The sequence below is a fragment of the Centroberyx affinis genome, unplaced genomic scaffold (assembly GCF_046629955.1).
Source record: "Centroberyx affinis isolate AG114_WGS23_722 - 3 ecotype Tasmania unplaced genomic scaffold, CSIRO-AGI_Caff_v1 ptg002192l_1, whole genome shotgun sequence".
NCBI lineage: Eukaryota > Metazoa > Chordata > Actinopteri > Beryciformes > Berycidae > Centroberyx > Centroberyx affinis.
Genome location: NW_027280500.1, coordinates 188,822 through 215,966, shown reverse-complemented (window position 1 = coordinate 215,966; position 27,145 = coordinate 188,822). Strand labels below are relative to the sequence as shown.

Sequence of the window (27,145 nt, the reverse complement as noted above, 5' to 3'; positions counted from 1 at the left end):
TTGCTATGACATCTTAAACTGTCTTGTCTTTAGTCCTGGTCTCTACTCAAAAAGTGGTAGCTTTTCTTCTCCCTCTCTCACATACCCACAACTACCCACACACCCAACCAACCAATCAACCACACATACACTCAAACACACACACCCCATCCCACCCACTTAGACACAGTCTCCAACATCATGCCAATCGTGTCATCTCAACCCATGTGAAACTGGTTGTCGCTGGTTACTGACTTGCCATCAGCCAGGTTGACGCCCCTGAACAGCGGGTAGTCCTCGGGGGCCGGCTTGCCGTTCTGGTCCTCGTACAGGAAGACGGGGGAGCGTCCCAGCTCGATGCCCAGCTGCTGGATGCCCTGCTCGCTGTAGATGGAGAGGAGGAAGGCCTGGAGACCCGCCTGGGCTTTCACCAGAGCCATGATGGAGAAGTTCTCCGGGAAACGACCTGAGGGGGGGAAAGGAAGGGATGGGAGGAGAGAGAGAGAGAAAAGAGAGAAGGAGGATTAGATCATAAGGATGAGGATGGACATAAGGAAGGCCTTGAGACTTGTTGGGCTGTCGGGTGATGCAGAAGGGAAGAAGGAGAAGAAAAATGCAGGGATAGAGAGAAGAGGAGGAAAAGGGAAAGAGGCAAAAAAAACTGAGGATTAAATTAGAGGTATGTAAATTGACAGCAGGAAGGTCTGGAGACTAACCTGTTCTCTGAGAAACAACATGGGAGCGAAAGAAAGAGTGAGAGCGCGGTGAGGATGAAGAGAAGGAAGGAGAGAGAGGGAGAATGTAGAAGGACAGAAGAACAAGAGGTAGAAGGGAGAGGAAGAGAGAGAAGGAGGGAGGACGAGCACAATGTGAGAGACGAACGTGTGAAAGTGACACTTGAGTGACAAGCTTAAAGCGATTACAGTGAGAGATCTGTGGTGGGATAAATTGGTTATGGAAAGAAAGAATATAGGCCTACATGAAGTTTGCATGATGAGGAGACATAATAACAGGTGTGCACAGTTGGAGAGGGAAACAGAAATTTCACAAAACGCGTTGAAATGAGCTTTGACTTCAGGATTTCTTCACAACCACATAAATGCTACTTGCTCTTTCCTCTCCACGCTTCAGGGTGTCAGACAGTATTCTAAAGTTAATTTGTTTTGGTTCTCCCACACAATTTAACTGAGCTCTCCGTATTGCACCACATAATTATACTTTATATCCATGAGCAATCTAACAGAGGGCATAACTACCCCCACTTTACTCCAGAGAGCTTAGTTCCCATCTTAAAATATATCCTGACATAAATAGCAACCAGTCTTAGCTGTAATGAAAATTAGAGCTTTCTGCACATTGGAATTCATCAGTTAAATATTAATCCTGAACTGAACTGAGGTGTAGGCCAGGGTCATTTGTGTCATGAATTCTTCTGATTTTTGGTTTTTAATTACTTACAATTTTTTTTAAAAAATAGATGACTTTGCCAAAATAAGATCCACGTATTGTCTCCATATGCTATTGAGGGCTCAGGGCTGTATGTTAGTCACATTGTTCACAGTGATATACCAGTGTAATTCTGGTCGAGTTATTTAGACCATGGCCAATCAGAAATAAAAAGCTTGCCTATTGTATCCATTGCTTTTACTGTACAGCCATTTTTAAAACCTCATTTGCACTGGTTTGAACTTTGTTACTCTGTAAAATGTGTTGTGACATACTGGTAAAATGCACTCTAAAGTGAAACAAACTCTAAACTCTAAAGATTTATGTTTTAGGTATTGAGCTTATCCAGAGTGACTTGAGTACACGACACCTGACTTCTGCAGCGATCAAACTCTCAAGCTTTTCGTTATAGAACGGTCTCTCCAACCACCTGGCGTTCCGTCCAGTCGACAGTTGAAGCCTACCTGAGAAGAGTTGCTTGGTGGGGGCGGAGATCTGGGCCTTCTTAGTGATGCGGTAGGCATGGTCTGGGCTGCCGGAGCGACGGGAGGTGCAGAAGCCAGGGACTTTCTTCACACCCTCGGGGAGAGAGGGGACCTGCAGCGCCCGCAACACATCCACTGGGTCTGTGGAGAGAGAGAGAGAGAGAGAGAGAGAGGGAGGGAGAGAGAGAGAGAGAGAGAGAGAGAGGGAGGGGCAAGAAAGGGACATAGAGACAGAGATAAAGAGAGAAGAGAAGAAAATGTCATTAGATTACCATTTGATTAATTAACAAGCAATGCCTCAGAACAGTTGCACTATTTAAAACAGTTGCTTAATAAAATAAGTGAAATCAAAATGATTGGCTTAGGCACTATAGCAAACTTTGCACTAAACAACTTTGCATTTTGGCGGCTCCAAGTGGCAGTGAGAGGAACCTGTTTGAAAAATTTGAACTTTAATCCCCAGAAATCGCTCATGTTTACCAACCCGGCCGGTCTGTGATGCTTTATACCAAAGGAAACCAAAGAGACGAGAGAGGAAAAGATCTAACGTTGGTGAGTCCAGCTTTCTCTGGACGGAGCACTGCTCACTGCTGTTTAGGAGACAGTTGAGACAGGGTCTCCATCAGGAGGATGGGACACTTGTCTCTATTGCAGCCCCACTTTGTGATTTAGGCTGATAAGACACGTGTATTTTTTAATTAAAATCTTGCCATGTGCAGATTTATGGCGACAACACCTACTAATTATGTTACAGCAGGCCAGTAGCTGGGGAGGTAAGAACCCAACAGTGCGGTGCAAATTCCAGCCTTGACCCTAATAGCTTTTCAGGAGGCCCATCATCCAACAGGGTGTACAGAAGTAGCATTGTAAAAGCCCCACTTTTTACTCTTGTACTCCACTCTGCCTCCAATGTTGCTAAAGCTATTCTCTTTAAAATTTTCTGTTCAATGTATGTTTATATATTTCCTATTCTTTGCTTCTGCAACAACCTAATTTCCCCTCGAGGATCAATAAAGTTAATCTTAATCGTAATCTTAAATGTCTGGAAAATCCTGCAGTATTAAAGCAGTGTAGGTGCAGGGCAGGGGGATGTCTACAATGGTGACCACTGTACATTTAGGCATAATATAAGAAAGGAAGCAGTGTGCCAGAGAGAAAATGGGCCACAGTCCAAGCCACATACATGAACCACAGCAGGGCAGGTACAGTAGAGCTCAGTGTAAATCAGACCAGAGACAGTGGCTTCTATTCTACTCACATTTATCAAGCAAATGAAACAAGTAACTGTTGTTGATGTGATACTGCTGAGTCAAATAAATGTTTGTCTGAGAACACACAAGCATTTCACAGTTTCATCTGATCGCACACACACACACACACACACACTCGGTCTTACATCCTACCTGTGTGCCACCATGCACAGCCACATAAACACACACGCACACGCACACACACACACACACACACACACACACACACACACACACACACACAGTACCACCAGTCTCACATCCTCTCTCCACTTTCACACACTAAGGTCACCCAGTCTGTCTCTTCACCCTCAGTCTGCACTGTGGTTTACCTTGTTGGCTTTCTCACATTGCTCAATGGCACTGTGTCAATCTGTGTGTCTCAATAGGTAGAACATGGCACTAACAATGCTGGGGTTGGGAGTTTAATTCCCTTTAGGGCCAACCATGCTAAAAAAAAAAATCCAATCACTGTGCTGTAATATACTTAAGATAAAAGCAACCACATGGCTTATGTTGTGTTATATCAAAACAAATTAATTCATCTTTTTTCCTTACAGTTACTGAATTGGTGGAAATTAGAGATAGGAAGGCAGGAGAGTCCAAGTCACAGCAATGCGCCATTGAAGGGTTTCATTCATGCTACATTTCCATGTTCATTGCTCAATATTTCAAAAGTTCAACTGATTGTGCCCTTAAATTTTACTGTTTTGTAAACAAACGTCTTTAATAAACTATAATTTAAAAAAATAATATATTGTCAATTTACTTTTATGTCAGCAGTTATTTTGTCAGAATAGGTGCCACATTTTTAAAAGAGTGGATATCCCATTATCCAGATCATCTGACTTGTACTGTCTTGTTTTAGACCTGCCAGTGTTTTGGTAAATGCAGTGGTGTGCCTCAAAATGAAAACGGTTATATTAATGGGCTGCTGCTGATCCCACAGAAATATAATTCTATTTCCATTCTATTTCTGTAGTTGATCCCTATAGGAAAATGTGGAGGTCAGAGGTCAGGCTCAGCTACAGAGCAGCAGCCTGGAGCTGGCAGAGATTCAGTGTCTTGCTCAAGGACACTTCAGCAGGGTGGGTGCCTCCAAACTACAACTTCCTGTCTGGGTGAGCCTCCTTCCCAGTCTCGCACCACCAGTCCTGTAGCAATGTGCATTCACAAGGAAATTACTTGTATCTGTGATAAAGTAAGCCAAAAATTCATGAACCCAAATCCGTCTAGGGTTTCAAAACAGAAGGCTTGCATTCATGTGACATACCTAAAAATATTTTACGAGAAGTCAATTCAAACATTCAGGCATCCAGATGTTTTCTGATTGAATAACAGTAACATTTTATCCAACTGGTCCACCGGTTACCTATGAAATACAACATCTTAACAGGTCCTTATGTAGTTAGAACTCTCAACAGCAACACCCAGTATTCACATTTTTCTACACTCACTCTCAAATGGATGAAGTTTCTCCCTCAGGCTTGGCTAGCCTCCCTGTGTTTGAGGTGTGTCAGAGAGCTAATTTTGCTGTTAGCAGCCAATTAAATTCATTTATAGCCAGCCCTGCTGTGGCACCTCTTATCATAAACTTATGGTGGCGGTGATGCATATCCTGGGCAAAAACCACAGTGCTGATGACAAGATTACAACCAAGCCCTTCTGTGACGTAGCTTATGAAATAACAAGTTTGTTTTCATTTTTCATTTACCAGCCACACTGATCTACTGTAATTTCCAGGCACTTTAACACTTTAAACAGATTTATGAAGAAGCCATGGAAGCATGCCCACTTTTGTATGCTTGTAAAGCACAACAGAGCATGTTAGAGCATGGCACTAACACTGCCAGGGGTTGGGTTTCTATTAACACTGGGGTTATCAGTGCTGAATATGTGACCTTGTGATACAGTAAGGTGGTCTGGATAAAGACCTCCAACAACTGGCAAATAACACTGAGGCAGCCAACTTGGACACAGTTATATATCAAAATTCTACACCAGTGCTTCTTAAAATATGGATTGGGACCTAAAATGGGTCATAGGCTTGTTTCAGGACGTTTGGACAGAAGCAGTAGTAATATGCTTTAATCGACTGAACTGTTTGATCAAATCAGAAATGCCCAAAAGTTGTCACACACATAACACTGCAGTTAATCTCTATAGCTCCACAGTCAATGACAATTCTCACTTTATAATCACATCTGAGAATCACATGCATTAACGATGTATTATGAATCTGGTATTACTGTGACATTAAAGTGTTAGTATTCAATACAATTTCATATCGTGTTCTAAATACATTCTGCATTATAAAGCACTCTTAACACTAGAAAGGCCAATGGATTTTGGGGATCTAAGAGGGTAAAGTCACAGAGGGACATTTTGAAATATTGAAATTTTAAAATTCAAAATAGCCATCAATTGACACAGCTTGGACTTTCTAGTGTCAATGTGCTTATCAGGTGCTTAAGGTGCTTTATAATGCCTTATGGGCAATAATTCAATTGAGGCATTGCTGTAGTTTTCTCTGTGCCCTCACACTGATCCCTTCAGTGGCGTTTGTGTTTAGGTGACACCCAGTTAGTCAAACTGACCCACAGATGGTAATATTTATGTGGAAGGCACAAATGGAGCGTTAATATTGCCTCAGGGCGTCTAGACCACAGTCCATTAACGTCACTCTACACCAGAGAGAGAGAGAGAGAGAGAGAGAGAGAGAGAGAGAGAGAGAGAGAGAGAGAGAAGAGGGAGGAAGGGAAGGAGAGAAGGAGATAGAAAGACTAAGATGAATGGAGGAGAGAGAGAGGGTGAGGGAAGTAGGGAAAGTGAGAGGAGGCCTTGTGGATTGAGAGAGTGACTTCTCTGTAAGTAGACTGAGTGAGTGATATTGTAATGCTACATTAACCGTCCAAAACAGGAACTGCCTTCAAACGGTTCCTTGAGGGAAGAAGGAAACGAACAGAGGGAGATGGAGGAGGGAATGTGGAAAAGAGGGAAGGTGAGAAAGATCAAAACAGAAATGAAGCAAGAAGGAGAAAGAGAGAGAGACGGATGAAGATGGAGAGAAAGGAGGACAGAAATTAATAGATCCTTAACATATTTCAATTCAAAATTCCATACTTTTTTCCAGACATCAGTTTCTTGACTGGGTTTGTAGGTTTGTGTGCTGATGCACACAAATCTACAAACCTACACCTTATCACTCTACAGCTGAAGAGAGTCAAAGTTGTTCACAACAGTTATTACAATGTACAAAAGGACAGAGAGCCTGTATATATGTCTGAACAACAATTGTATGCTTTTCCAGACTTTCCGACAATTCCCAAACCTTTCAAGACCGGGAGAGGATCAAATTTATTCTCCATACTTTTCCAGAGTTCCCTGCACAGGAACCTGGAAATTAGAGAGAAAGCGAGGGAGAGGGAGAGAGAGAGGGAGAGAGATAGAGATAGAGAGATTGGGGAAGGAAGGGAAAGCGAAAGAGGGAACGAGATGAGAGGAGGATGGAGAGAGGAAGATGAAGGGAGAGAGAGGTGTATGCAGAGGTGGAGTATGTGTGTGTGTGTTGGTAGAAGGGGGGGTGTGGGGGGTGGCAGTGACAGTAGACAGCGTGGTTGTGTGATGGCAGGATACTGGATCAGATTGCAGCCTGGGGTCCCCAGTCCACCCAGTACAATGTGCACCTCTGTTCCCGGCCGCCTGCCCGGCTCACATCTGCTGCCGGGGCCCTTCCTGCCTGGAGGACCACAACCACGACAAAAACACACCCGCAAAAACAACACACAGGGACACACACACCGCCGAGCCGGGGAAATGTGCACCGATACCCAGGGAAACAGAAACACACACACTCACCGAGCGAGACAAGGAGTGGCAAATATGAAACTAGACAAGGTAGGAAAATAGACAGCCGGGGGCACACACTCTCTCTCTTTACTTTCTTTCTTCTCCCTCGCTCCTCTCAGTCGTTCTTTCTTACCATAAGCACTTACAGATGGCTGCGGCCCATTGATGTAAACACAGGCCAATTACACCGCTGTCATTAAGAGAGCAGCCAGGCTGCCAGGCACATGAAGGCGGCTACCACCAGCACTGGAGGTAAAGATTACAGTAGCTCATACAGGCAGACGCAGCCCACTAACAGTAAACCCTCCTGACAAAACTCCAAGAGAAAAAGATTCTGAGTTGACACTGACACCAGAACAGTAATGAAACGCATTAATGACTGAAACACTCATATTTACTACTGAACACAGTGATTGTGTGATTAGGTGTCAGCAAATATGACTCAGTGAAATCCAGAAATCTACTGGGTGTTAAAGATGTCTTTGTGGTGCTCAAACGCATTGATAAATACAGATGAGTTTTTTTTAACATTGTTGTTGTGTGAAAAACAGCCTTGTTTTAGCTTGACATCCATGCATTTTTCAGTTTAGAGGGTTTTGAACTCAACCCATAGAGAAGTGAATTAATTGAATTGAAGTGAAATGAATTAAAGTGAAATGAAAACCACCAAAACTGGAGTCACAAGGTTTTCATCTGACAACAATGATACCAGTCTGAAACAAACCCTAAATCCTGGCAGTGTTAGTGCCATGCTCTACCCACCGAGTTACACAGATGGCCATACATGCAGACCAACAGCACATTAAGCTGTGATAGAAAACACATTGTGATATCCAGCAATCATACAGTGCAATGTGACCTGCTGCTTAAAATGACATTCAATTACTGTGGTTCCCCTCAGTCACCACTAGATGGAGCTGAATCAGACTTAGTGAAGTTGGTGAATGGTGACATGTTTTACTGTTAACAGAATACACTCTAGTTCTTTTGAAGGACTAAAACACACAATGTAACACACACATAGACACACACATTCAGGCCTGCAACATGCTTGTGTGTGTGTGTGTGTTTACATGTACACACACTATGCACACAGACACACCTATGAGATAAACAATACCAATACTTACTAGCACTGAAGTCGTAACACAGCGAGTCCATACATTCTCTCAGCCAATTTTGAAGTCTTAACTAACCAAAAACAAACAGTGCTCCTGTCCAAACACAAACTGGACACACAGATCAGACCCAGTAGGTACAGTACTAGGGATGGACACACACACATGCACACGACATGAACACACCCAGACAGACAGACAGACACATACGTACATGGCATGCATATGATGAATCAGAATCAGTTTTATTGGCCAAGTAACTTTGCACACATAATTATAAAAAAAGAAGTGGTGTATAAAAACATTGGTGAAAAAAGCAGAAACATACAGACATACAGTATGTAGTATATGAAAGAAAGTAGTATATAACTAGTATATTAAAAAATCTCTGTTGGAACCTGACTGATTGCACTGATAGGAAGCTATGGAAGCCAGTAATAGAAAAAAACAAGAATGAACACAAATACAGGTCTAGTGAATATTGTGCACACACACATACACACACACACACACACACGGAAAAAGACACCTGCACATCAAGTTATTCACTTATGCATACTGTACAGGCATACTATATGGACGTATGCACACACACACACACACACACACACACACACACACACACACACACAGCCGTCCTGTCGACCCTGGGTCATACTAACGCTGCAGACTAGTGTAAGGTGACAACTGAGTGAGTCCCAGTTCACCTCAGTGGGAAACTTTTATTTCCCCCTGGGCTTTTTTCTCTTTTTACCAACTTCTCTCTGTGTGTGTGTGTGTGTGTGTGTGTGTGTGTGTCTTTTCTTCTGGTACAGCTGTGCCAAATACCAGACACACACTCCAGCTGACACGGCGACCCCTAACCCCTCACCTTTACACAACCGCCACATTGTTAGAGACACAGAGCAGGAGAGATGTACAATATTGTACCCCCTCCCCAACACACACACACACGCAGGCACACACGCACACTCACGCACGCATGCATGCATACACAAAGTCCCCTCTGCATCAATTTATTGTGTCAATATTTTGGTCTAGTGGCATTTCCAAGAAAAAAACATGATTAATTGTGCAGCCAAACTAACCTGTGAGAGTTTCATGATTATAAGAAGGAAAAAGGGGCAAAGAGGAGAGAGAGAAAAACAACTGCGGCAACATGAAAAGCGGCAACATGAAAAGGCAAACTGCAACATCGAAACCTCAGAAAAATGTTAAATACGGAAAGGAAAAGCATTTTGAAAAGGAAAGCAATAAACTAAAATCAAGTTTATCCTCAATCACCAGTTCTGTCTGCATCTCTCCGTCCGTCCAGCTGACCACGGCGACTAGGCGTGTAAGCACAACTCCAACTGTAAGTTATAATTTCCAACATCATGCTCTGTAGTTACGATTTATTTATAATGCCTTGTGTACACAGACAGAAATTCCATTATAACTACCCATGCTGTAAAAAGGGGGTTATTCAAATCTAAATGATTTATATGGTATAAAATGGGGGTTTGGTTTGGTTTGTCACTGTGGTGGGGATTATCATCTAGATGTTACACTGTGTGAGTGCATGTGTGTGTGACTGGCAGGGCCTATAGGGATAATAAGACATTTACCAATACTAATACTATCCCTTGTGCTATTAAACTAGACTGAGTGCTTGTAGAAATCTGGATGTGAGAGGAAAAGGGAGTGGGCTTCACTGAAATACGACTCAACAGTCAAATGGAAATAAGATTTAGATGAGAGTTAAAGGAGTTACAGACTAGGAACTGAATGATGTTAGAGGAACAAGAACAATTCTGAGGCTTTACAGCAGCAAAAGTATGGAAAGAGATTAGTGCCAGAAGATGAAAAACCCTGATGAAGGCCACAAGCCGAAACACGTTGGTTTTACTAATAAATATTTGTTCTCAGTACTGCAAGTGTGGCTGGAATTTACTCTTTTTCAAGAGATTAGTGCCAGCACAGATTGTATTTGAATAGCATAACATGCAATTGAAATTATAGTTCAAAGTTAAATTCAATAATAAAATTAAATGTCAAGTCATTGCATTCAATTTCAAATGCCTTAAAACTTTAATTCAGTGGTTCAGTATGACAAATTAAAATGTATGCATTTCAAATAAACTCTGCTGGCACTACAGAGGAACTCAAGAAGGATTTTGATCAAAAATGAGATATCCAACATCCAAATTAACAACTACTCTTACAAACTGATTGTCGTCCTGTAAGTAAAGCACAGCAGGGTTACTACTCAAGTGAATATGAGCCTTCTTAAGACCTTTTCTCACAAAATGGCTATGTTTTTGAGGATAGAATCATCTGTGCTTCAGAAATGTTGGCTAGTGCATTTCCCGTGACAAACTGCATCCTGCAGGTTAGTGTTCTATCTGCAGGAACAGGGAACTTTAGAGTATAAACAGCATCATCCTGGTTTGACTGGATAAGAGCTCCTTTCAGCGAGGAAACAGGCTTGAAATTGAAGAGGAAACTTGGTTGTTTTACCTTTTTAACTTGAAAGTTTCCATGATGCTGTATGTGTTCAGTGAGTTTCGGGACTACTAGGACCTTAAAACCTGTTAAAACCTCCTCGTACAAATTCACTACATAAGAGAAAATAAGCATTCTTCTCCTCATTCCTGACAAACTTACTTTTAGCTTGTTTGCCAACAGCTCTGTGGTATTTGCACCCACCTCTATCAGTACTAATGTTACAGTGTCAGTACTAATGTCTCCCACAGTCTGTGTGGTTGATCCCAGCCTGTGCCCTCACTGCAGGGCAGCGCCAACATTTACTGTATGGCAGTCTCATGTGGTTTCTGTATGACATTCCCTTCCATTGAAGAGTCGCTGCCAGCATGTGCCCAAGTCATCTACCATCCCCTATGTGCCATTATGCGGTTCGTGCCGGTCTGTCTGTACCGGTCTCTGTGCCGGAGTCTCGTGTGGTTTCAGGCCCGGAGGCCGCAGGCTCAGTTTGGCGCTGGGGGAGGATACTGGCACCACAGGGCCTGGATATGACTAAAGGGCCTTGACCAGGAGACAGTCAGTGGTTCACTGTAACGTACTATCACATGGGACAGACAGCCAGTGTGGGCACAAATTAGAAACCCTCCTTCAGCCAATTGATGTGTCTGTGCCGAATGGTAAGCCTTCACAGCTGAGCTCCGACTGCACTTAGTTTGCAAAGTCTTAGAGGTTAACACTCCGTCCAAACACACCAGTGCTTCACAAATCCTGCTTTCAAGAAAGGCGGTGAGGTTGAACAGATAAACAAAATGTACAACAAACAAATGTAATTTAAGTGGGAAATAACATTCATAGGTACTAGGGTTTGACTGATGGATTTTTGAAGGCTGATAGTGATGCATTGGATTGAAGCTGCCAATAGCCAATATTCAACATCTTTAAAGTGCACAATTTGTATGCCAAAATATTCCAAAAAAAGACTTTTTTCTTCTTGTATTCTTGTCAGGGTGAAACAGCATTTAGACTGTCATGGGACACTAAAGCACTTTTAGGTGGGTTAGCAGCTACTTAAGCCAGAGTAAAGAAGGTTTTGCTGCGGGTTTTAGCAACTGCCATTGCTGAAGCTGCTAATCACACCCTCACCTCAATCTTATTTTTCTTAAAAGTACAATATTGGTCTGATAGATCGTATCGATATAGTATAGGGAATACATCTAAATTAGACACCTTTAGGGACAGTGATAAGGACATTTATCTCACAGTCTAGCCAGAAGTGACAAGTCAGACAAGTCTGCTTTGCATGATAAACTATCATCATCACTGTTTACGGCGACACCTTTTCAGTGTGGAATTCCCCCCCATCAGAAAACTACCATGCATTCTGGGATCTTTATAGGTGTAATTTACCTGGAAAAACAACCATGAGGAGATGGTGGCTTCATGTCTGAATAGACTATAGTGCGCTGCAGAGGGAGTGTGGGGGGACGCTGACAGTTTTGATGAGTTCTGTCTGGATGTTAACTCCCGTCTGACACTAATTATGGCCCCAAATATTTCTGAACAGCACAAGATGCACATTCAAATGCACAAAAATCAAAGGAAGTGTGCACTTTTCCTACCATCCTGTGTAAACATACATATGTACTGCATATTGTAGGTCCTGTACCATATGTCAGTATGAACACTGAAGCTTTCTAGGTTGTCAATATGTTCCTGCACAAATGCCACCTGCACAAATCCCTGTTGTCTAAACTTTTTTGCACTTATTATATTGTCACATATGACATGTTAGCCCAAATGTTGTGTTGAAGTATTACTTGTAATATACGATGGATTGAAAAGTAACTTGTCCTCCTCATCCCAAACTAAACACGTGGCAGGCTAAAACCATGAGAAGGATTTTCAAATACTGTTTGACCCAGATCTACCATGGATAGACTGTACTGTCTGGAAAAAAGATGTACATTAAGCGTACATGTAAAAGCACACAGCTGGCCTCCTCCGCCCTCCTACACTGACTTCCTAGAAGCAGCCAAATAACAGTGACTAGGAATAGCATCCTATACAGACAGTCTGTCATTATAAAGTTGGCACACTCGCCTGCCGTCCTGCTAGTACATCTTCTGCTAAAACAGAATGCCTCGAAGGAACGACGCCTAACTACCCACACACACACACAAACCGCCAAATCATCACCTACGAAACTGAGAAAGAGAGAAGAGCGATCTTGTGCTCGCTGTGTTCCTCTGAGTCTGTGGTGTTACTGTGGTTTTGTCTGAGAAAGGCTTTTATGAGTTCATGGTTTGAGGGGATGTGATGGCCGTACAGTATATCACTCACAGAGCATAGAAAGAAAGACACTTACACATTCAGCCTCTGCTTGTGGCCTCTAGGCCTTATCTGTCTATGCCAACAATGTGAATTTACATCTCTGGAGGATGTCAAACATCCATCTTAACAAGTCATCCAGTCTCATATTCAGCCTTCAAATCTTATTTTTCGTAAACCAAGATAAAAATTCTGCCAGTGAGGAGAGATAACTCCACTTGTTTCCAATGCAGTTTCACTTCTTTCAGGACTTTTCTAGAAACGAGTGTCAGAATAAGGCAGATCACTGTACTACTATGAAGAAAATTACACTTGATTCTACAAAATGCAACAAGTTGATTTGCATTGGAAACAAGTTAAATTAACCCCATTGCCAGATTCTTTCACTTATTTTAAGAAAATTACGATTTTAGGACTCAATAATAGACTAAATGACTTGAGATTGAAATTTTTTGCAGCAAGTCCTGGTTAGTGGCTCTAAAAAGGAAGAGTTCTTCTTTCTAGACTTCAAATCAAAACTCTGGAATAGATACAGTTACATAGAGAGGTGTATAGAAAAAAAAGTACAGTCTTGTCCCATCCAAACCATATATTTTTACATCGTTGGTAAACCAAGCCTAAACCTGTCATAATGTTTATTCATGCCATATATTTGGCTGTTTTATGGGCATCAGAAGGGGAACAGTTCCCCTTCTGATTCCAGAGACTCTCAACTGGACAATTAGGACAGAGCATGTGCAAAAGCCTTAAAATGAAACGAGAGGGGGGGGGGGGAGAGAGAGAGAGAGAGAGAGAGAGCATGGATGTGGATCACTAGAGGTGCAGGGCCCCATGGGAAAAAAAGATGACAAGGCAGAGGAAACTCAGAGAGACACGGCCGGGGGAAGCCACCAGACTGAGTCACACGTGACCAACAGAAGCCTGAAATACCACACACTTCCATACAGTCACAGGTATGAGCTGTCAAATCCTGCTCCACCACACAGTAGCTCTATTCACTACCAGAGAGAGAGAGAGAGAGAGAGAGAGAGAGAGAGGGGGTGAGAGAGAGAGGGGGAGAGGGAGAGAGAGAGAGAGAGAGCAGGGGAAGGTTTATGTTATGTTTAGCCACAGTGAGACAGACTGTCCTTTGAGGAGAGCTCCGCTTTGAAATAAGGCTGAGGAACATCCATGTCAAGAAAATATTGCCCTCCGATTTTCTCCTCCCTTTAACAAAACTGGGCTTTCATGCCTTTCTGCTGGTATGTTTCATGTGTGAAGGCTGTATGCCCCAAACCCCCTTCTGTCTTCATTTTCCCATGGAAGAGAGAATAAACATAACAGCTTCAGGCCGCTTTCTTCTCTAAATCGGTCTTTCACTGCCTGGGTGGGGCGCTGCTTTCAACATCTGCCGCTGGACTACACTGCGCGCACAGGGACGCGCATCCATACGCGCGCACACAGTGGTCCATTGCGTCTGGCCCATAGTGCGCACTGGGACACATCAACACGCACGCACACGCAAGGGACCAGACGCGCGGTAGAGGAGTATGTGCTACATCTGTATCACTTCATCACAGGGTGAAAGGCTTTATCTACAATTAAACGAAGAGTTTCGCGCGCACAAGCATCCTTTAAGATGAGAAACACAACCTGCCGAGGTGCTGGATACAGAGGCGCATTCACATGGATGTGGGACACATTTCCACACCCTGAACTGGGAAAAAACATCCATAGCTTACAGACGCATATACACAAACAGAACTGTACAAAGCGCACATAGACACGGAGACACTAAACGCATTCACTCCCAAACCCCTGCGACCGAGCTGCTCCGCCGTATAATAACCTATTCATAAAGAGCAAAAATGTCTCAGGCTTCCGCCTCCAAAATACACACGGGAGACGACGGGAAGGTGCAATCGCCTCTTGCAATCTGAAATTGGAAACCGGGCCAAAGAATACACTGAAAGAGGGCAATTTATGTTGCAAAAGCCCCCTTGGTGCACAACCTGCAGCAACTGTCCCGCAATCTGTCCAGACTCTGAGAATAAAGAGCCATTCATCATCTGTCCGATCAAACAACTTCAGAGCCGACAACTATTATTTCCATAAGATCAGTGTAAACTGATTCTGTTCAAGTGTTTCTGTACAAAAATATTCTCTTTATTTCATTATTATGAAACTTTTGTTCACCATGCATACGAAATAGTCGCTCAGCATGATGCGTCTTCAGCAAAGTCGGTCAAACTTCGCTTATACTTAACAAGTTTTAAAATAACTAAAAAGATATAAAGACTTATTTTCCATGCTATAGATCCATTTTGAGGAAAAGAAAATTATCTCAAGACTTAGTCACGAGTTAGGTTAGGTTACCCTTAAACAAAAAAAAACCCAACATAATTTGTTTTAATTTCTTGCTGTCAATCATAGGTTTTTTTTAAATGGTGTGTGTCATTCCGGAATGAAACTTCATATAAATCTGTACTGCTCAGGTGAATCAAAGGAGCCTCTGTGTTAAAAATAACTGACTGAAGACAACCAGTGGCCAGCCAGGGAACTACAGCGCATACAGATCATTCCTTGATAGCAAAGAATTCTATAAATGTAGAGGTTGGGGTAAGGGTGGGGGGGCGCATATAAATACATCTATTTTAAAAAAGCCTCCTATAATTTAAAAAACTAAAACGTTAAGACGCAGAAACCACCAAACAAAACAAAGCTGAAAAAAAAATCTAAAAAATCTTAAAAATCTTGGGCTATTCCACAGACATTTCACATTGTTAAAGTTAAGAAAAAAATCATGATTCGTCAGTCAATATCATTTAACCTAATCATCAATCGTACTGAATTATTATCTTTTATTATTTGTATTGTTATATTGTTCTACAAAGACAAGAAAGCTAAAAAAAAAAAGTTCCATATTGTCACGTCCTACATGCCAAACTGTTCCCCTCTCCTTGGAGAACCAGAGACAGTGATGGATAGACTGGTGCACAGGCTGAACTGGTAAACACCAAACCAACACCACAGCCTTACTGGCAGTCTGTGTCTACATACTCACAGGCCTACATTCAGCTGTAAAAAGAAAATGCCAGCACAAGTCAAGTTTCCAAATCGGTTTGCTTGACCGATAAACCCGTTCAAAAGCATCTGAGGCAGCTGTGCACCGTCCTACCCCATGGCCCCTCCGGATAGGGGCATAAACTGGGCATCATCTTGTCAAAAGTGAGTGGAATTCTCTAAAGGATTAACAGCAAAATAAATGTTAAAAAAAATCAACGCCACCCAAATTGTTCAAAATGGGAAAAAAACCCTGAATGCCTGAAATATTTGAGCTGCCCAGCTAACCGCAACATTTGGAGAGATGACACCTGTCAGCTTTCAGCCTGCATCCACACCCAGCAGACAGAGCCGAGGGAAGAGGCGAGTGCTGTTCAAGGACCACGAAAAACTCATATTCAGAACAATATTAATGCTTTCTTATCTATCAGTCCGAGATAAAGTGTTTTTTTTAGGCTCCTGTAACTTGCTATCAGCTTCTCCTGTGACCGTTGGGACAGCGAGCTGTGCGTAACGCAGCGAGCTGTGCGTAACGTCCATTACACAGTTTTGCTAGCTCTGCGAAATTTCAACCTTTCCAATAAGAACACGACTTTTATCAATGTAAACACAAACAAACTGATTAAAAAAGTCAAAGCATTTCTAAATCTATGTAACTGTCATTCTTTTAGTTTGTCTGCGTCTGTTCTTCGTGTGATGGGCAACTACCGATGCAGTGCATAAAACTTCCAAGTCTCATAGGTCCGTTATCGGACACACAGCCAAGCCCGGCCGGATGATGCTTAACGCCTGTTACTATTCTGGCTTTTCCCCGGTATCACTTCCCCATTATTCCACAACTAATTTCTGACAATATGAACGCTGGTCGGTAGCATGGCCCAGTCATACAAGACCTAGGCGAAAGAAAATACAAAAGTAAGCTAGCTAACGTTAACCGTCCAGCACTGATTTAGGGGGATGCGCCTGTCTGGTTGCAGAAAGCAGAGATAAACTTTAGTTGCTACGCTTCGATATGTGTTTGTGTCGGTACAACAATTAGCATATCCATTTACAAACATGTTTGAATACTGTGGACTGACTGTTTGTGGCGGGTCATCGACCACATTTTGCGGGGAAAAAGGAGAGAAGCCTGTCAGGTGAAATGTCCGATAACGGATCTCTCACCGATACGATAAGAGACGCCTTTACCTTAACTGTGCCCAGTAAATCCAGGGAGACAGCGATGATTTAAGAAGTTTTGGGACAAAAACACCAGTTAAGTTAGACATTTCTTGCCCCAGTCTCTGTAAAACAAAACAAAACAAAACACCACAACCGTTGACAAAGACAAACCGTCTTACCTGCGCGAGCCACGGCCGTTTGGCACAAGGCGAGCGCCACGGTTACCAAGGCGAAGGATGAGAAGTCCACGCGCCATGGTCTCCGCTTCTTCCGGAAGGGGCAATCTCCAATATCCATAGTGTTGCAGTAGTTTGCCGGCCCGGTGGAGCTGTAAATGCAGGATATGGTGGAAGTTATCCTCTCACAGAAAGCCAGCCGACGAGAGGGATCCGACTGAACCTTCTGCGAGGCAAAAAATCAAAAGGCACGCCTCTGGAGACGACTGTACCTCTGTCCCGACTCTTCCCTTAACACGTTACCTATGTCTGCCTATGTTATGCACAAAACCCAAACACTAAAGGGGCTTTGGGGTGAATAAATATCTTTTATTTTAACGTTTAACCCCCTAGTGCTAAAGCCCCATTGAGTCAGACTGGGTATGAGTGCCGAAAAGCGGAGAGAGCAGAGAGAGACCTGGAACCACTCTCTCTCTCCCTTCTCCCTTTCTCTCTCTCCCCTTCTTTACTTTCTCCCACGAAAAGTGAGATAGCGCGTGTGTATGTGTGTGTGTGGAGAGAGAGAGTGAATGAGTGAATGGCAGAGGGGAAAGAGGGAGGGAGAGAGACCGTGCGTAATTGCGCGCGGCGCACGTAGCCCTACGTGTGCGAAGGAGCGGGCTGAGACTGCGGACTGAGCGTTTTTAATGATATACAAATATTTCACCTGACACACAACAATGGCGTCTTTCTTTGCGGCGGTCAGCTAGTGGTTTAATGTTAATATAAAGCAACGTTTTTTCTATCTCTCTGCTCTCTCCACTTTCTTTCACTCAACAATCCTGATTCACCAAGAAGGGCCGGTAGACTATTTCTCTCCACCTTTTTTATTTCCTACTTTCCATCCTTGTCTTTGTATCCGTGGCACTCGGTTGCGCCTCCGCATGACAAGGCTGGCTTTATAAATCATGAAGGACCGCGCAGGTAAGCGGCAGATCAGACAGCGGCACCGTGCAGCACCGCTGAGTCCGCAGAGGGGCTTCAACCAGCCAATCAGCGCTCTGTCCGCACGAGTGGCCACGCCCCCTTCTCCCAAACGTTTGAGCTCTTCTGTCGTTCTGATTGGTCAGTCCCACGTGGCCTTGTTATGCAGCATCAGCTCAGGTGCGAGAGAGAGAGAGAGAGGGAGAGAGAGAGAGATCTTGTCATACTTACATGAAAGGGCCAAGAAAAATAAACATAACTAAAATTGATTTGCAAATTAATCTGTAATGGACTTGTAACTTCTGAGAGCACAAGTCCAACTCTATCAATCATCAGCTATATGTCTCTGCAATAAATGTAATGAACACCCTGCAGATTTACCAGGCTAAATCAGTACAATGTGATCTGAATTACATTTTAAAGGATAAGCTCGGCAATTTTTAACCTATATATAATTAGTTTCTTACATACCTGTAGTTCTTGGACCCACAGACAATATTGGCTCCAGAGTCAGCTGGACGGTGAGCTCCCAGTGCTAGCCTCTTGCTGCTAATGATGTGCCCAGACTAACCCTAACCCTATTCCTACATTTCCCAGAATGCCTTTGAACAACCCCCAGAGAACAGGCGTGAACTTGTTGCATCCAGCTTGGTTTTACATGACCAGAGTGAAGAAAAATACACAACCAAACAACAAAATGACCTGAGGAATGCAAGGTTTTTTAACAGTATTAAGATGTTTTAGGGTGGATTTTTCCTTTACGGAAGTGGCCATAGTGTTTAGGAGGGGGGTAAACTGTGACCCATCATTCAGTACAACTCTATGGTTCCAATATAAGACTGTGACTGTACTGGGCTGCTCTCAGGTGTGAATGAGTGTGTGTATGTGATGTGTTGATGTAACCCTGACTGCTGCCCCCAGAATGTAAATAAGAAGGTGCTCTCAGTTAACTTGACTGATTAAATAAGGTTAAAAAACTGATAGCAGGGTATTCTCTATATGCCTGGAGAGAGAGGTATATATGCTACAGCCTGCATACTGTTGTTTACTCTCTACTACAGTGATTCTCAACCTTTTTCATATCAAGGACCTCTAATGTAGTCCACATTAGGGCCACAGACCCCCATATGACCGAAATATTATTATTGTAAGAAACTATGATCAAAATAGTCTACATTTCTTCTACATTCTCTAATTGTGTTAACTTCTTGTAAATGAAATAATGGTGAAGTTTAACAATTCATCAATTTGCTGGGGGACCACCTGGAACCTCCTCAAGGACCCCTGGTGGTCCACGGACCCCACGTTGAGAACCACTGCTCTACTACACTGACTGTCCACTCTCTAGGGAAAATCACCTGTAAATGGTCAGCATGATTTCCAAAGCTATTATAATTATATTCCTTACAGTATCATATATCTTATGTTTATGTACGTGTAGCAAGGAAATTAAATGAAGTAACTGTAAAGTAATAATTGTGACATTTTCATATAAATAAATGTCAGTTTTGCTTCTCTCTTTCGCCGACTGCTATAACCCATTACCCAGTTCAGGAAAGCTTTTACATTCGTTGTTCTAAACACCGTCGGTGTCGGTTAGGTCTTTCGCGGGGAAAATCTGCCGCACAGGAAGTGATGAGTTTTACATTTCCGGTTTGTTTGGAATAAACAGTAGAAGAAGAACTGGGTAGTTAGCATGAGCAGCGATAGCCACTATGGCTGAACAGACAAAGAAAAGAGTGCCACCTACAGAAACCCAAACGCCATTAATAGAAAATCCAAGCTCCGCCCACACAGTTTGATTGACAGGTGATCTCTGGGAAGCGCAGCACAGAAACACCACAGCAGCACTGAGCAACAAAGATGTAGATAAAATAAAAACACATATCTCGCTGATTACCACTTTAAATTACTTAAATCCATTACAAAATGTAGATTAAAACTCACTCAATATGTGTATGTACAGTACATAGTATGTGTATGTGTGTGTGTGTGTGTCATATTTGGAGATAATACCTAAAGACCTGCTGCAATCTGAACACTTTTTTTTAACAAGTCAATCTGTTTATGAGCAACTGATCCTGTCTGATTGGTGCACATAAGATATCAAACCATGAGCTTCCACTCATCTTTAGTAGTAACATTAAAAACACATTCCTTTGATAATTTCAAGGCGGCTCTCATATCTACCTGTCTGCCATAAACACTTATAGTATCTTCTATGTTTCAAAGCCATCCTATATGCCAGCTGTCTGCCCTGTAAATGCCTCTGCAGACACAGCCTATGGTTAGTCACTTTCTTTGACTGCAGACTCCATAGCCAGAAAGCAGTAATTAACTATAATCATCCCTTGATGTTCTATACCACTTGCTCTTCTCACTCCCTTTCATTTATTTCCCCCCTATTTCTGTCTTTGATTCTCTGCTGGGAGCGGAGGGCAGACTGTTTGTATTATGTGGTATTTTCAGGATGCCTCCCCTTACTCTCATTCTCTCTCAGGGTTTGGTACTAACAGAATATTTATAACGCCGTTTCTAAATACAAACAAATGTAACTGTATTCCATTACGTTACCTAAAAGTATTCTGATTACAGATACTTGTGAAAAATTAGTTTCACAAGAGGAATACTTTTAAAGTGGAAGCGAAAAACTCAGAAAGCCATCTCTATATTTTCACCAAAAAAATAAAAAATAAATGTGAGAAAAAGAAATTTTGAGTTTGTATGCAAACTTGAAATAAATTTCCTGTATTTTGCAAATTTTCCTATCTGTACCAGAACTTTTATACCTCAAAGTAAGTGGCAAAGTAATCTGAAAGTAACTGAAAGTAATCAGAATACATTACTGAGTTCAGGTAATCGCATGGATTACTTTACTGAATACAATTTTGATAAGGTAGTAACTGCAATAGAATACAGCCTCCCCAACACTGTTCTCTATCTTCTATGAATTTACATTTTAGGAATTTAAGCTGATACTCTTATCTAGGGCAACTTTCAGTGAAGTAGGTCAGTGATTCAGTGTCTGGCTCAAGGGAACTTTGGCAGGGCACACGGCTGTTGTGGGGATCAAACCTTTCCATTATGGTACGGACACTCTAACCACATGGTCACTCTGCTGCCCACACACTTGGGGAAAGGATACTTATTTCTAATTGTGCTTTTTTGTCACTTTAGCACATTATGTATTACGTTTCTCTAGTTTTTGCATCATCAGGATCAGAATCCAAATTTCTTTTACTCTCCAAGTACAACTGATGTGCAAGGTGCTTGACTGAGTTAACTGGTGCTGACACATTACAAGTTACACAACACAGGAGTGACACACTAGGTGCAGGAAAAAAAACAACATAACAGGACCTCACACACAGTGGAGATAAGAGGTAGTGTGTGTAACAGTAGACTAAACACAAACACACTACAAGGATACATGCAAAGCTGGAGATTTGTTGCAGTGCAGCAGCGTTGGTGGAGCTGGTGACAGCAGTGAGGTGAGTGGGACAGTGAGTGGGACAGTGAGCGGGACAATGAATGGGACAGTGAGCGGGACAGTGAATGGGACAGTGAGCGGGACAGTGAGCGTCTGGTAGTGCAGCGGCCCAGTGACATGATGAGGCGTTAATACTGTAACACAAAGTGACAAGGATCAAGTCATAGATGTGCAAAATACAACTAGGCTGATAAATAGAATATAAAATATGCATAAATGACAGATATGCAACTGCCAATGGATTGATAGACAGTGTGAATGGCAGACTAGCTGGGTCCAGTCTGTCTGTCAGTTCAGATGGTGTGTGTGTGTGTAGTGTGTGTATTAGGGTTAGACTGATATATTGAGCCGATATCAGCCGGTCAGTGTTGTCCACTGCCAATATGATAGAGGTTCCTTCCTTCCTTCTATCACAGCTGCATAAAAAACTGTAAAACTCTGTAAAACTGCCATGATTTTTTTTCTTTGCACATTTTATTCATTTAATTGTTCAATTATATGTTTTGTAAATGAATTCTTCAATTAAAGGCCTAATGTACTCCAGAGTTGAGTAGATGTGGTGGGTCATCCTGCCTTAAAGAGCTACTAACCCTAATTTTTTTGTAGTAGTTTCAATGGAGAGTTTTAGTGTCCCATAATAGCCTGAACGCTGTTTCAGAGGATTTTCCACCCTGACATGAGTACAATTCTGGGGGAAAAACAGAATACTTATATTTTTTTTTACACAGAAATGGTCAAATTTAAGGATATTGGGTATCAGCACAAAATATCAGCTATTGATGACTTAAATCAAAAAATATCGGTACTGGCCTTCAAAAACCCAGATTGGTTGAACCTTAGTGTGTATCATAAGCCTCTCCTGTTTCTGACAGCGTTGCCGGTTCCTTTGCTCTCTGGATACCTTGTGCATTATTTGGACCTTACACACCCATGGACTTTTTCTGAAGACACAGTCCACTATTTGTCTCTTCCCAGAATACATGTCTGTCGAATGCTAAATTCCAGGGGATGAGAAACGGGACACGCTCAAATTATCGCAGACATTTTTTTTTAGAGCTGTGTTCATTGGTAATGTCCATGAGTTTGCATGAGAGGCTGCCAGAAGAGGAGAAACGTCCTGCCCTCTCATAAGAAACTACAGGGGCGAGCTGCAATGAAAGCAGAATGAGAAGGAGCGGCCGTTTTGAGATCCTGTTCTCTGCAACCATCAACTAAGGCTGCTGCATCCACCAATTATGCATCAGGAATCGTAAGGAAACGGTGCTCGGACAATATTTATAGCTACCAAATGCATTATTATTTGAAAACCAAAAAGGACAAGCAGAAGTTCATATACCCAAATGTAAAAAGCATACACGATTTCTTTCTCGTTTGTGGAAAGAAGAACACAGAGCAAAAAGGAAAGGAACAGGAAAGAAGAGGACAAGACAAAACAGAACAGAAAACAAAAAACAAGCACATGTAATGGAGTAAAGGCAAACAAAATAAACCCAGAATTTGTTATTTGCCTGAATGCCTGGTTATGAGTTGCTTTCCTTCTCTCACACACATTGTAGCTTCACCACTGAGGATGCTATTTTCAATCCAATGGGATTTGTCCTAAATCAGAAAGTCCAGGAAACGGTCTCTCAGTGTGGTAGCTCTGGGGTTTTTATTTTGGCCCGTCGCACACAGTGGACCGAGTGTTTTTTTTGGTTCTGGCCTCCTGACACTCTGAATGTAGATGCCACAGCGTGTAAAAAGAGACACCCCAAGAGAGAGCTGCGGTATGTGTTTGTGTGCGTTTTATTCACTGAATCTCATACGGATGCATATTCAAGGATCATAATCACCGCTTTTGGTTCCATCACACACATGACAGAAGGTGGCGGTCTGGCAGACATGTGTGTTTGTCTGTTGTTGTTTGTTAGTGTGTGTGTTTATGTCCTTTTTATTGGGTGAAACTCGAGCATCCATATTCAAGGATCATAATCGCAGCTTTTGTTTGTCATAGACAGCAGCTACCTGGCAGAAGTGTGTGTTTGCCTGTTTGTCTGGATGTGTGTTATGTGTGTGTGTTAGGATTAGACTGATATATCGCTTTGCTGATATTGGCCTTTTATCAGCCGATGTCAGATGTGATGGAGGCTCCTCCCTGACCACAGCTACAGAAAAACAGTCTGTAAAACCTGCAGTGACATTTTCTTTCCTTTTCATGTTTTCATTTATTTGTTTAATTGTTCAATGTTGTCAGCGAATTAAATTCTTCATTTAAAGCCAGTAATGTATACCAGAGATTCCCTACCATAGATGTGGTGAGTCACTCTGCCTTAAAGAGCTGCTAACCCTGAAAGAATTTCATTAGTCTGGGATTCAGTGGAGAGATTTAGTGTGATGATGGTCTAAATGCTGTTTCAGAGGCTTTTCCACCATGACAATTCTGGGGGGGAAACGCTGAATACTTGTATTGTTTTGGCCTGAAAAAGGAAAAACTTAAAGATATTGAATATTGGCACAAAATATCAGCTATCACTAGCTTCAAGTACAAAAGTATCGGTTTCAGTATTGGTATTTGAGTTAAAAAATTGCCCTTTAATTATAGCAATTATAGCAAGCTCCATTCAACGTCATTTGTAAGGATAGCTGGATTTATGTAGTGTAGGTTTTGTGTCAATCTGATTTATGGGCCTTTTAAAGTTTGAAATTTTGACCTTTAATTATAGCGCCCCCATCAGCTCAATCAGTGTAATGTTTTTAAACGCCAGAACACAGAGCCACAATGCGTCATCCCTACAAGATTCATCAAATTCGGACCAGTGGTGTCTGAGGAATCACCTGAGATATCACATCATCTTGGTGCCCATCCTCACTCTCATCCTCCCCTCTTTCTTCTGACATTGAAGCCAACATTTTATGTAGGTCTTTGCACTAGTTTAATGGCACAAGGGATAGTTACTTCAGATGCTGTGTATTGGCAATATAAAAGTTATTGCATACTAAAGCTGCACTAGATGACAGTTTGTATTTCACTCTTAAGTTTCGATTCGTCACTTCCCTGCCAGTGTCCATACCCAACACCATTTGGTCAAATAGGGCGAATCTACGGTGTCTCAATTAGGGGCGATGGGACGCTCTTCTCTGCTGCAGCCTCATTTTGCGATTTAAACTGATAAAATGGGAGAATTTGTCATAAAAAATCCAGCATCTGATGTGTTTCATCCTGAGTGCCAGTTTGCCAAAGGCAGCATAGAAACCCTGACCATAGCAACAGTAGAATCCACACAATCTGCTGACATTAGAGAAACACCACAAATTCCAAAAGAGCTGGAATTGCATGTATGCACCCACCAATAGCAATTACTCATATGACTTCATCGTCCTGAAACAGACTCATGGCACATCCCAGTGACCATGTTACCAAGAGGTGAGCCTGTTAAAACTTTATTTCGGGGTAAAATATCCCGACATAAAAAGGCAGATGCTCTCGCTTGTCTAGGTCACAAGAAAATCTGGCTAACAGGTTCCTCTAAGGTCAATGTAAACCCTTCAATTACACCATTTACCTTCAATGTCAGCCGTGTTTAAGTTAATAAACCCTTCTAATTTGTTGGGCAGTAATTTCAGGGTTATAAGAACCCAGAGACCACGAGGTTTTCCTGCGGGGAAGCTCCGTCAGGCTTGGCCACCCACGGCACTGACTGCTGACCCTCCAGCCAATCAGAAGGTATTAGACTTTTAATTGGTTGTAATGTCAAAAAGTGATCGATATCCAGCTGACAGAGCTGCATGAAGTGGCAACATCTGGGTCGAAGCAAATGACGAGAGACTCTGAACGAGAGAGGGGCGTTTGCAGAAGAATAGCTAAAGATGGAGACGGACGCAGCAAGTGCTTGTGGGCAGCACTCTCTGTGCGCTATTTCCAAAAGGGGAACCTTGTAATTACAATAAAGCGGCCATATTATATTGCTGACTTCCTTGAAAAGTCTGTATTTTACTGGGCAGGGCTGCAAACCTCGCACACACACCCTGCTAGCCACAACACACTGAAATAGATCAGAGAAGGGGCTCGGCTGGGAGGAAATGGAGAAAGGGAGTGGACTGATACACTCAACACTAACAGTGGGGTCAAAGAGTGTGTGTGTATGTGTGTGTAATGAATACACGCACTGCCTGGTGGAACTGCTGGAGGTGTGTGAAGCCAGGTGAAAAAAGGGAATTGAGACAGAGAATGGGTCAGTGATTTTCGATCTGGCCGCTGAACACACCCAGCTAACCACACACCTCGAAATAGGCAGGAGAGGAGGAGGGAGGGAGGGAGGATGGGAGGACGAGGGGTGACGGAGGGGCGGGGGGGCACAGAGCAAGGGGTGTGTTTTCTGTGTGGGGTGAGTGTTCACAAGCTCTGAAGTTTGCGTGCCAACCAATGTATGGTAGCTGTGTGTGTGTGTGTGTGTGTGTGTGTGTGAGACTTCTTGCCAACGTTTACTGGTCTTTTAATGACATTTGATAGAGTGAACTCAATCAAAAAATGCAATGTGTGTGTTCGCTTCTCTCTCATTCATGAGACTCTACCTGCATGTGTGTTTCATTAGAGGCTTTCAATGCTTAGCTATTCATTTTTTTCACAGGCTTAATCCAAATGCATTTGACACACACACACACACACACACACATGCACACACAGTGTTAAATATAGCAATAGCTAAACACCAAGATTCACTCAATTTAGCACAACTACTCACTATTAAAGATAATTTGCCCAGATGGCATATAATGGCTACTACTAATAAAAGCCTGTTAGAAGGATTAGCGATATAACATGGACAAGAAAGTGAAAAAGATATTTTGAGCCATCTAGTTGATAATTTCAGCAGAGATATGACATGCTCAATATACAGCACACACAAAATATATGATATCCAACACAATAAAAGCCTCATTGTTGTTCATAGCCACAGTGGCAAAGAGATATTTAACCAACACTAAAATATTTGGACTTGTAATGACTATGCCCAGAAGTAATGGCAATTGATTTTTTTCCTAGCGAATATTGCCTAAGCCTATAATAACCACATCTAGATCTGCATCTAAATACCAAAATCCCCCAAATGAAAAAGAGCCAAAGATGCAGGAGAGAGATAGGTGGAGGAAACTGCTGCTGCCTGGGAGGAGACGCTAAGGCCATGGAAAGGTACAGGCAGGAAAAATCACAGGAATGAATAGAGAGAGGAGGGGAGGGGTGGGGGGGTACACAGGCATGCAGAGGGTATGAGAGGGAATGAATGAGGGCCATTGATAAAGAGCAAGAGGGAGCGAGGGGGGGCAAAGGAGAGAGAGAGAGAGAGAGAGAGAGAGAGAGAGAGGAGGGATCAAACAGTATTTACACTCCAGAAAACACTGACTCCAGAAAAAAACC

General features: G+C 42.5%; 1 protein-coding gene across 6 annotated transcripts in view; it reads right to left on the bottom strand.

Moving 5' to 3' along the window:
- Nucleotides 1-17,802, bottom strand: part of col11a2 (collagen, type XI, alpha 2) — a 61,896-nt gene extending 44,094 nt beyond the window's left edge. For 5 of the 6 annotated variants that reach the window (XM_071532483.1, XM_071532485.1, XM_071532486.1 and 2 more), the window contains exons 1-3: nt 17,301-17,802; nt 1,890-2,051; nt 235-445 (exon numbers count right to left, since the gene is read on the bottom strand). In XM_071532483.1, coding sequence (XP_071388584.1) covers nt 235-445; nt 1,890-2,051; nt 17,301-17,418 — 491 coding nt within the window. In that variant the 5' untranslated portion in view covers nt 17,419-17,802. Of the gene's footprint in view, nt 1-234; nt 446-1,852; nt 1,856-1,889; nt 2,052-17,300 lie in introns of all 6 variants that reach the window. The other variant, XM_071532484.1, reaches the window with a different exon arrangement.
- Between the last annotated feature and the right edge of the window lie 9,343 nt (nt 17,803-27,145).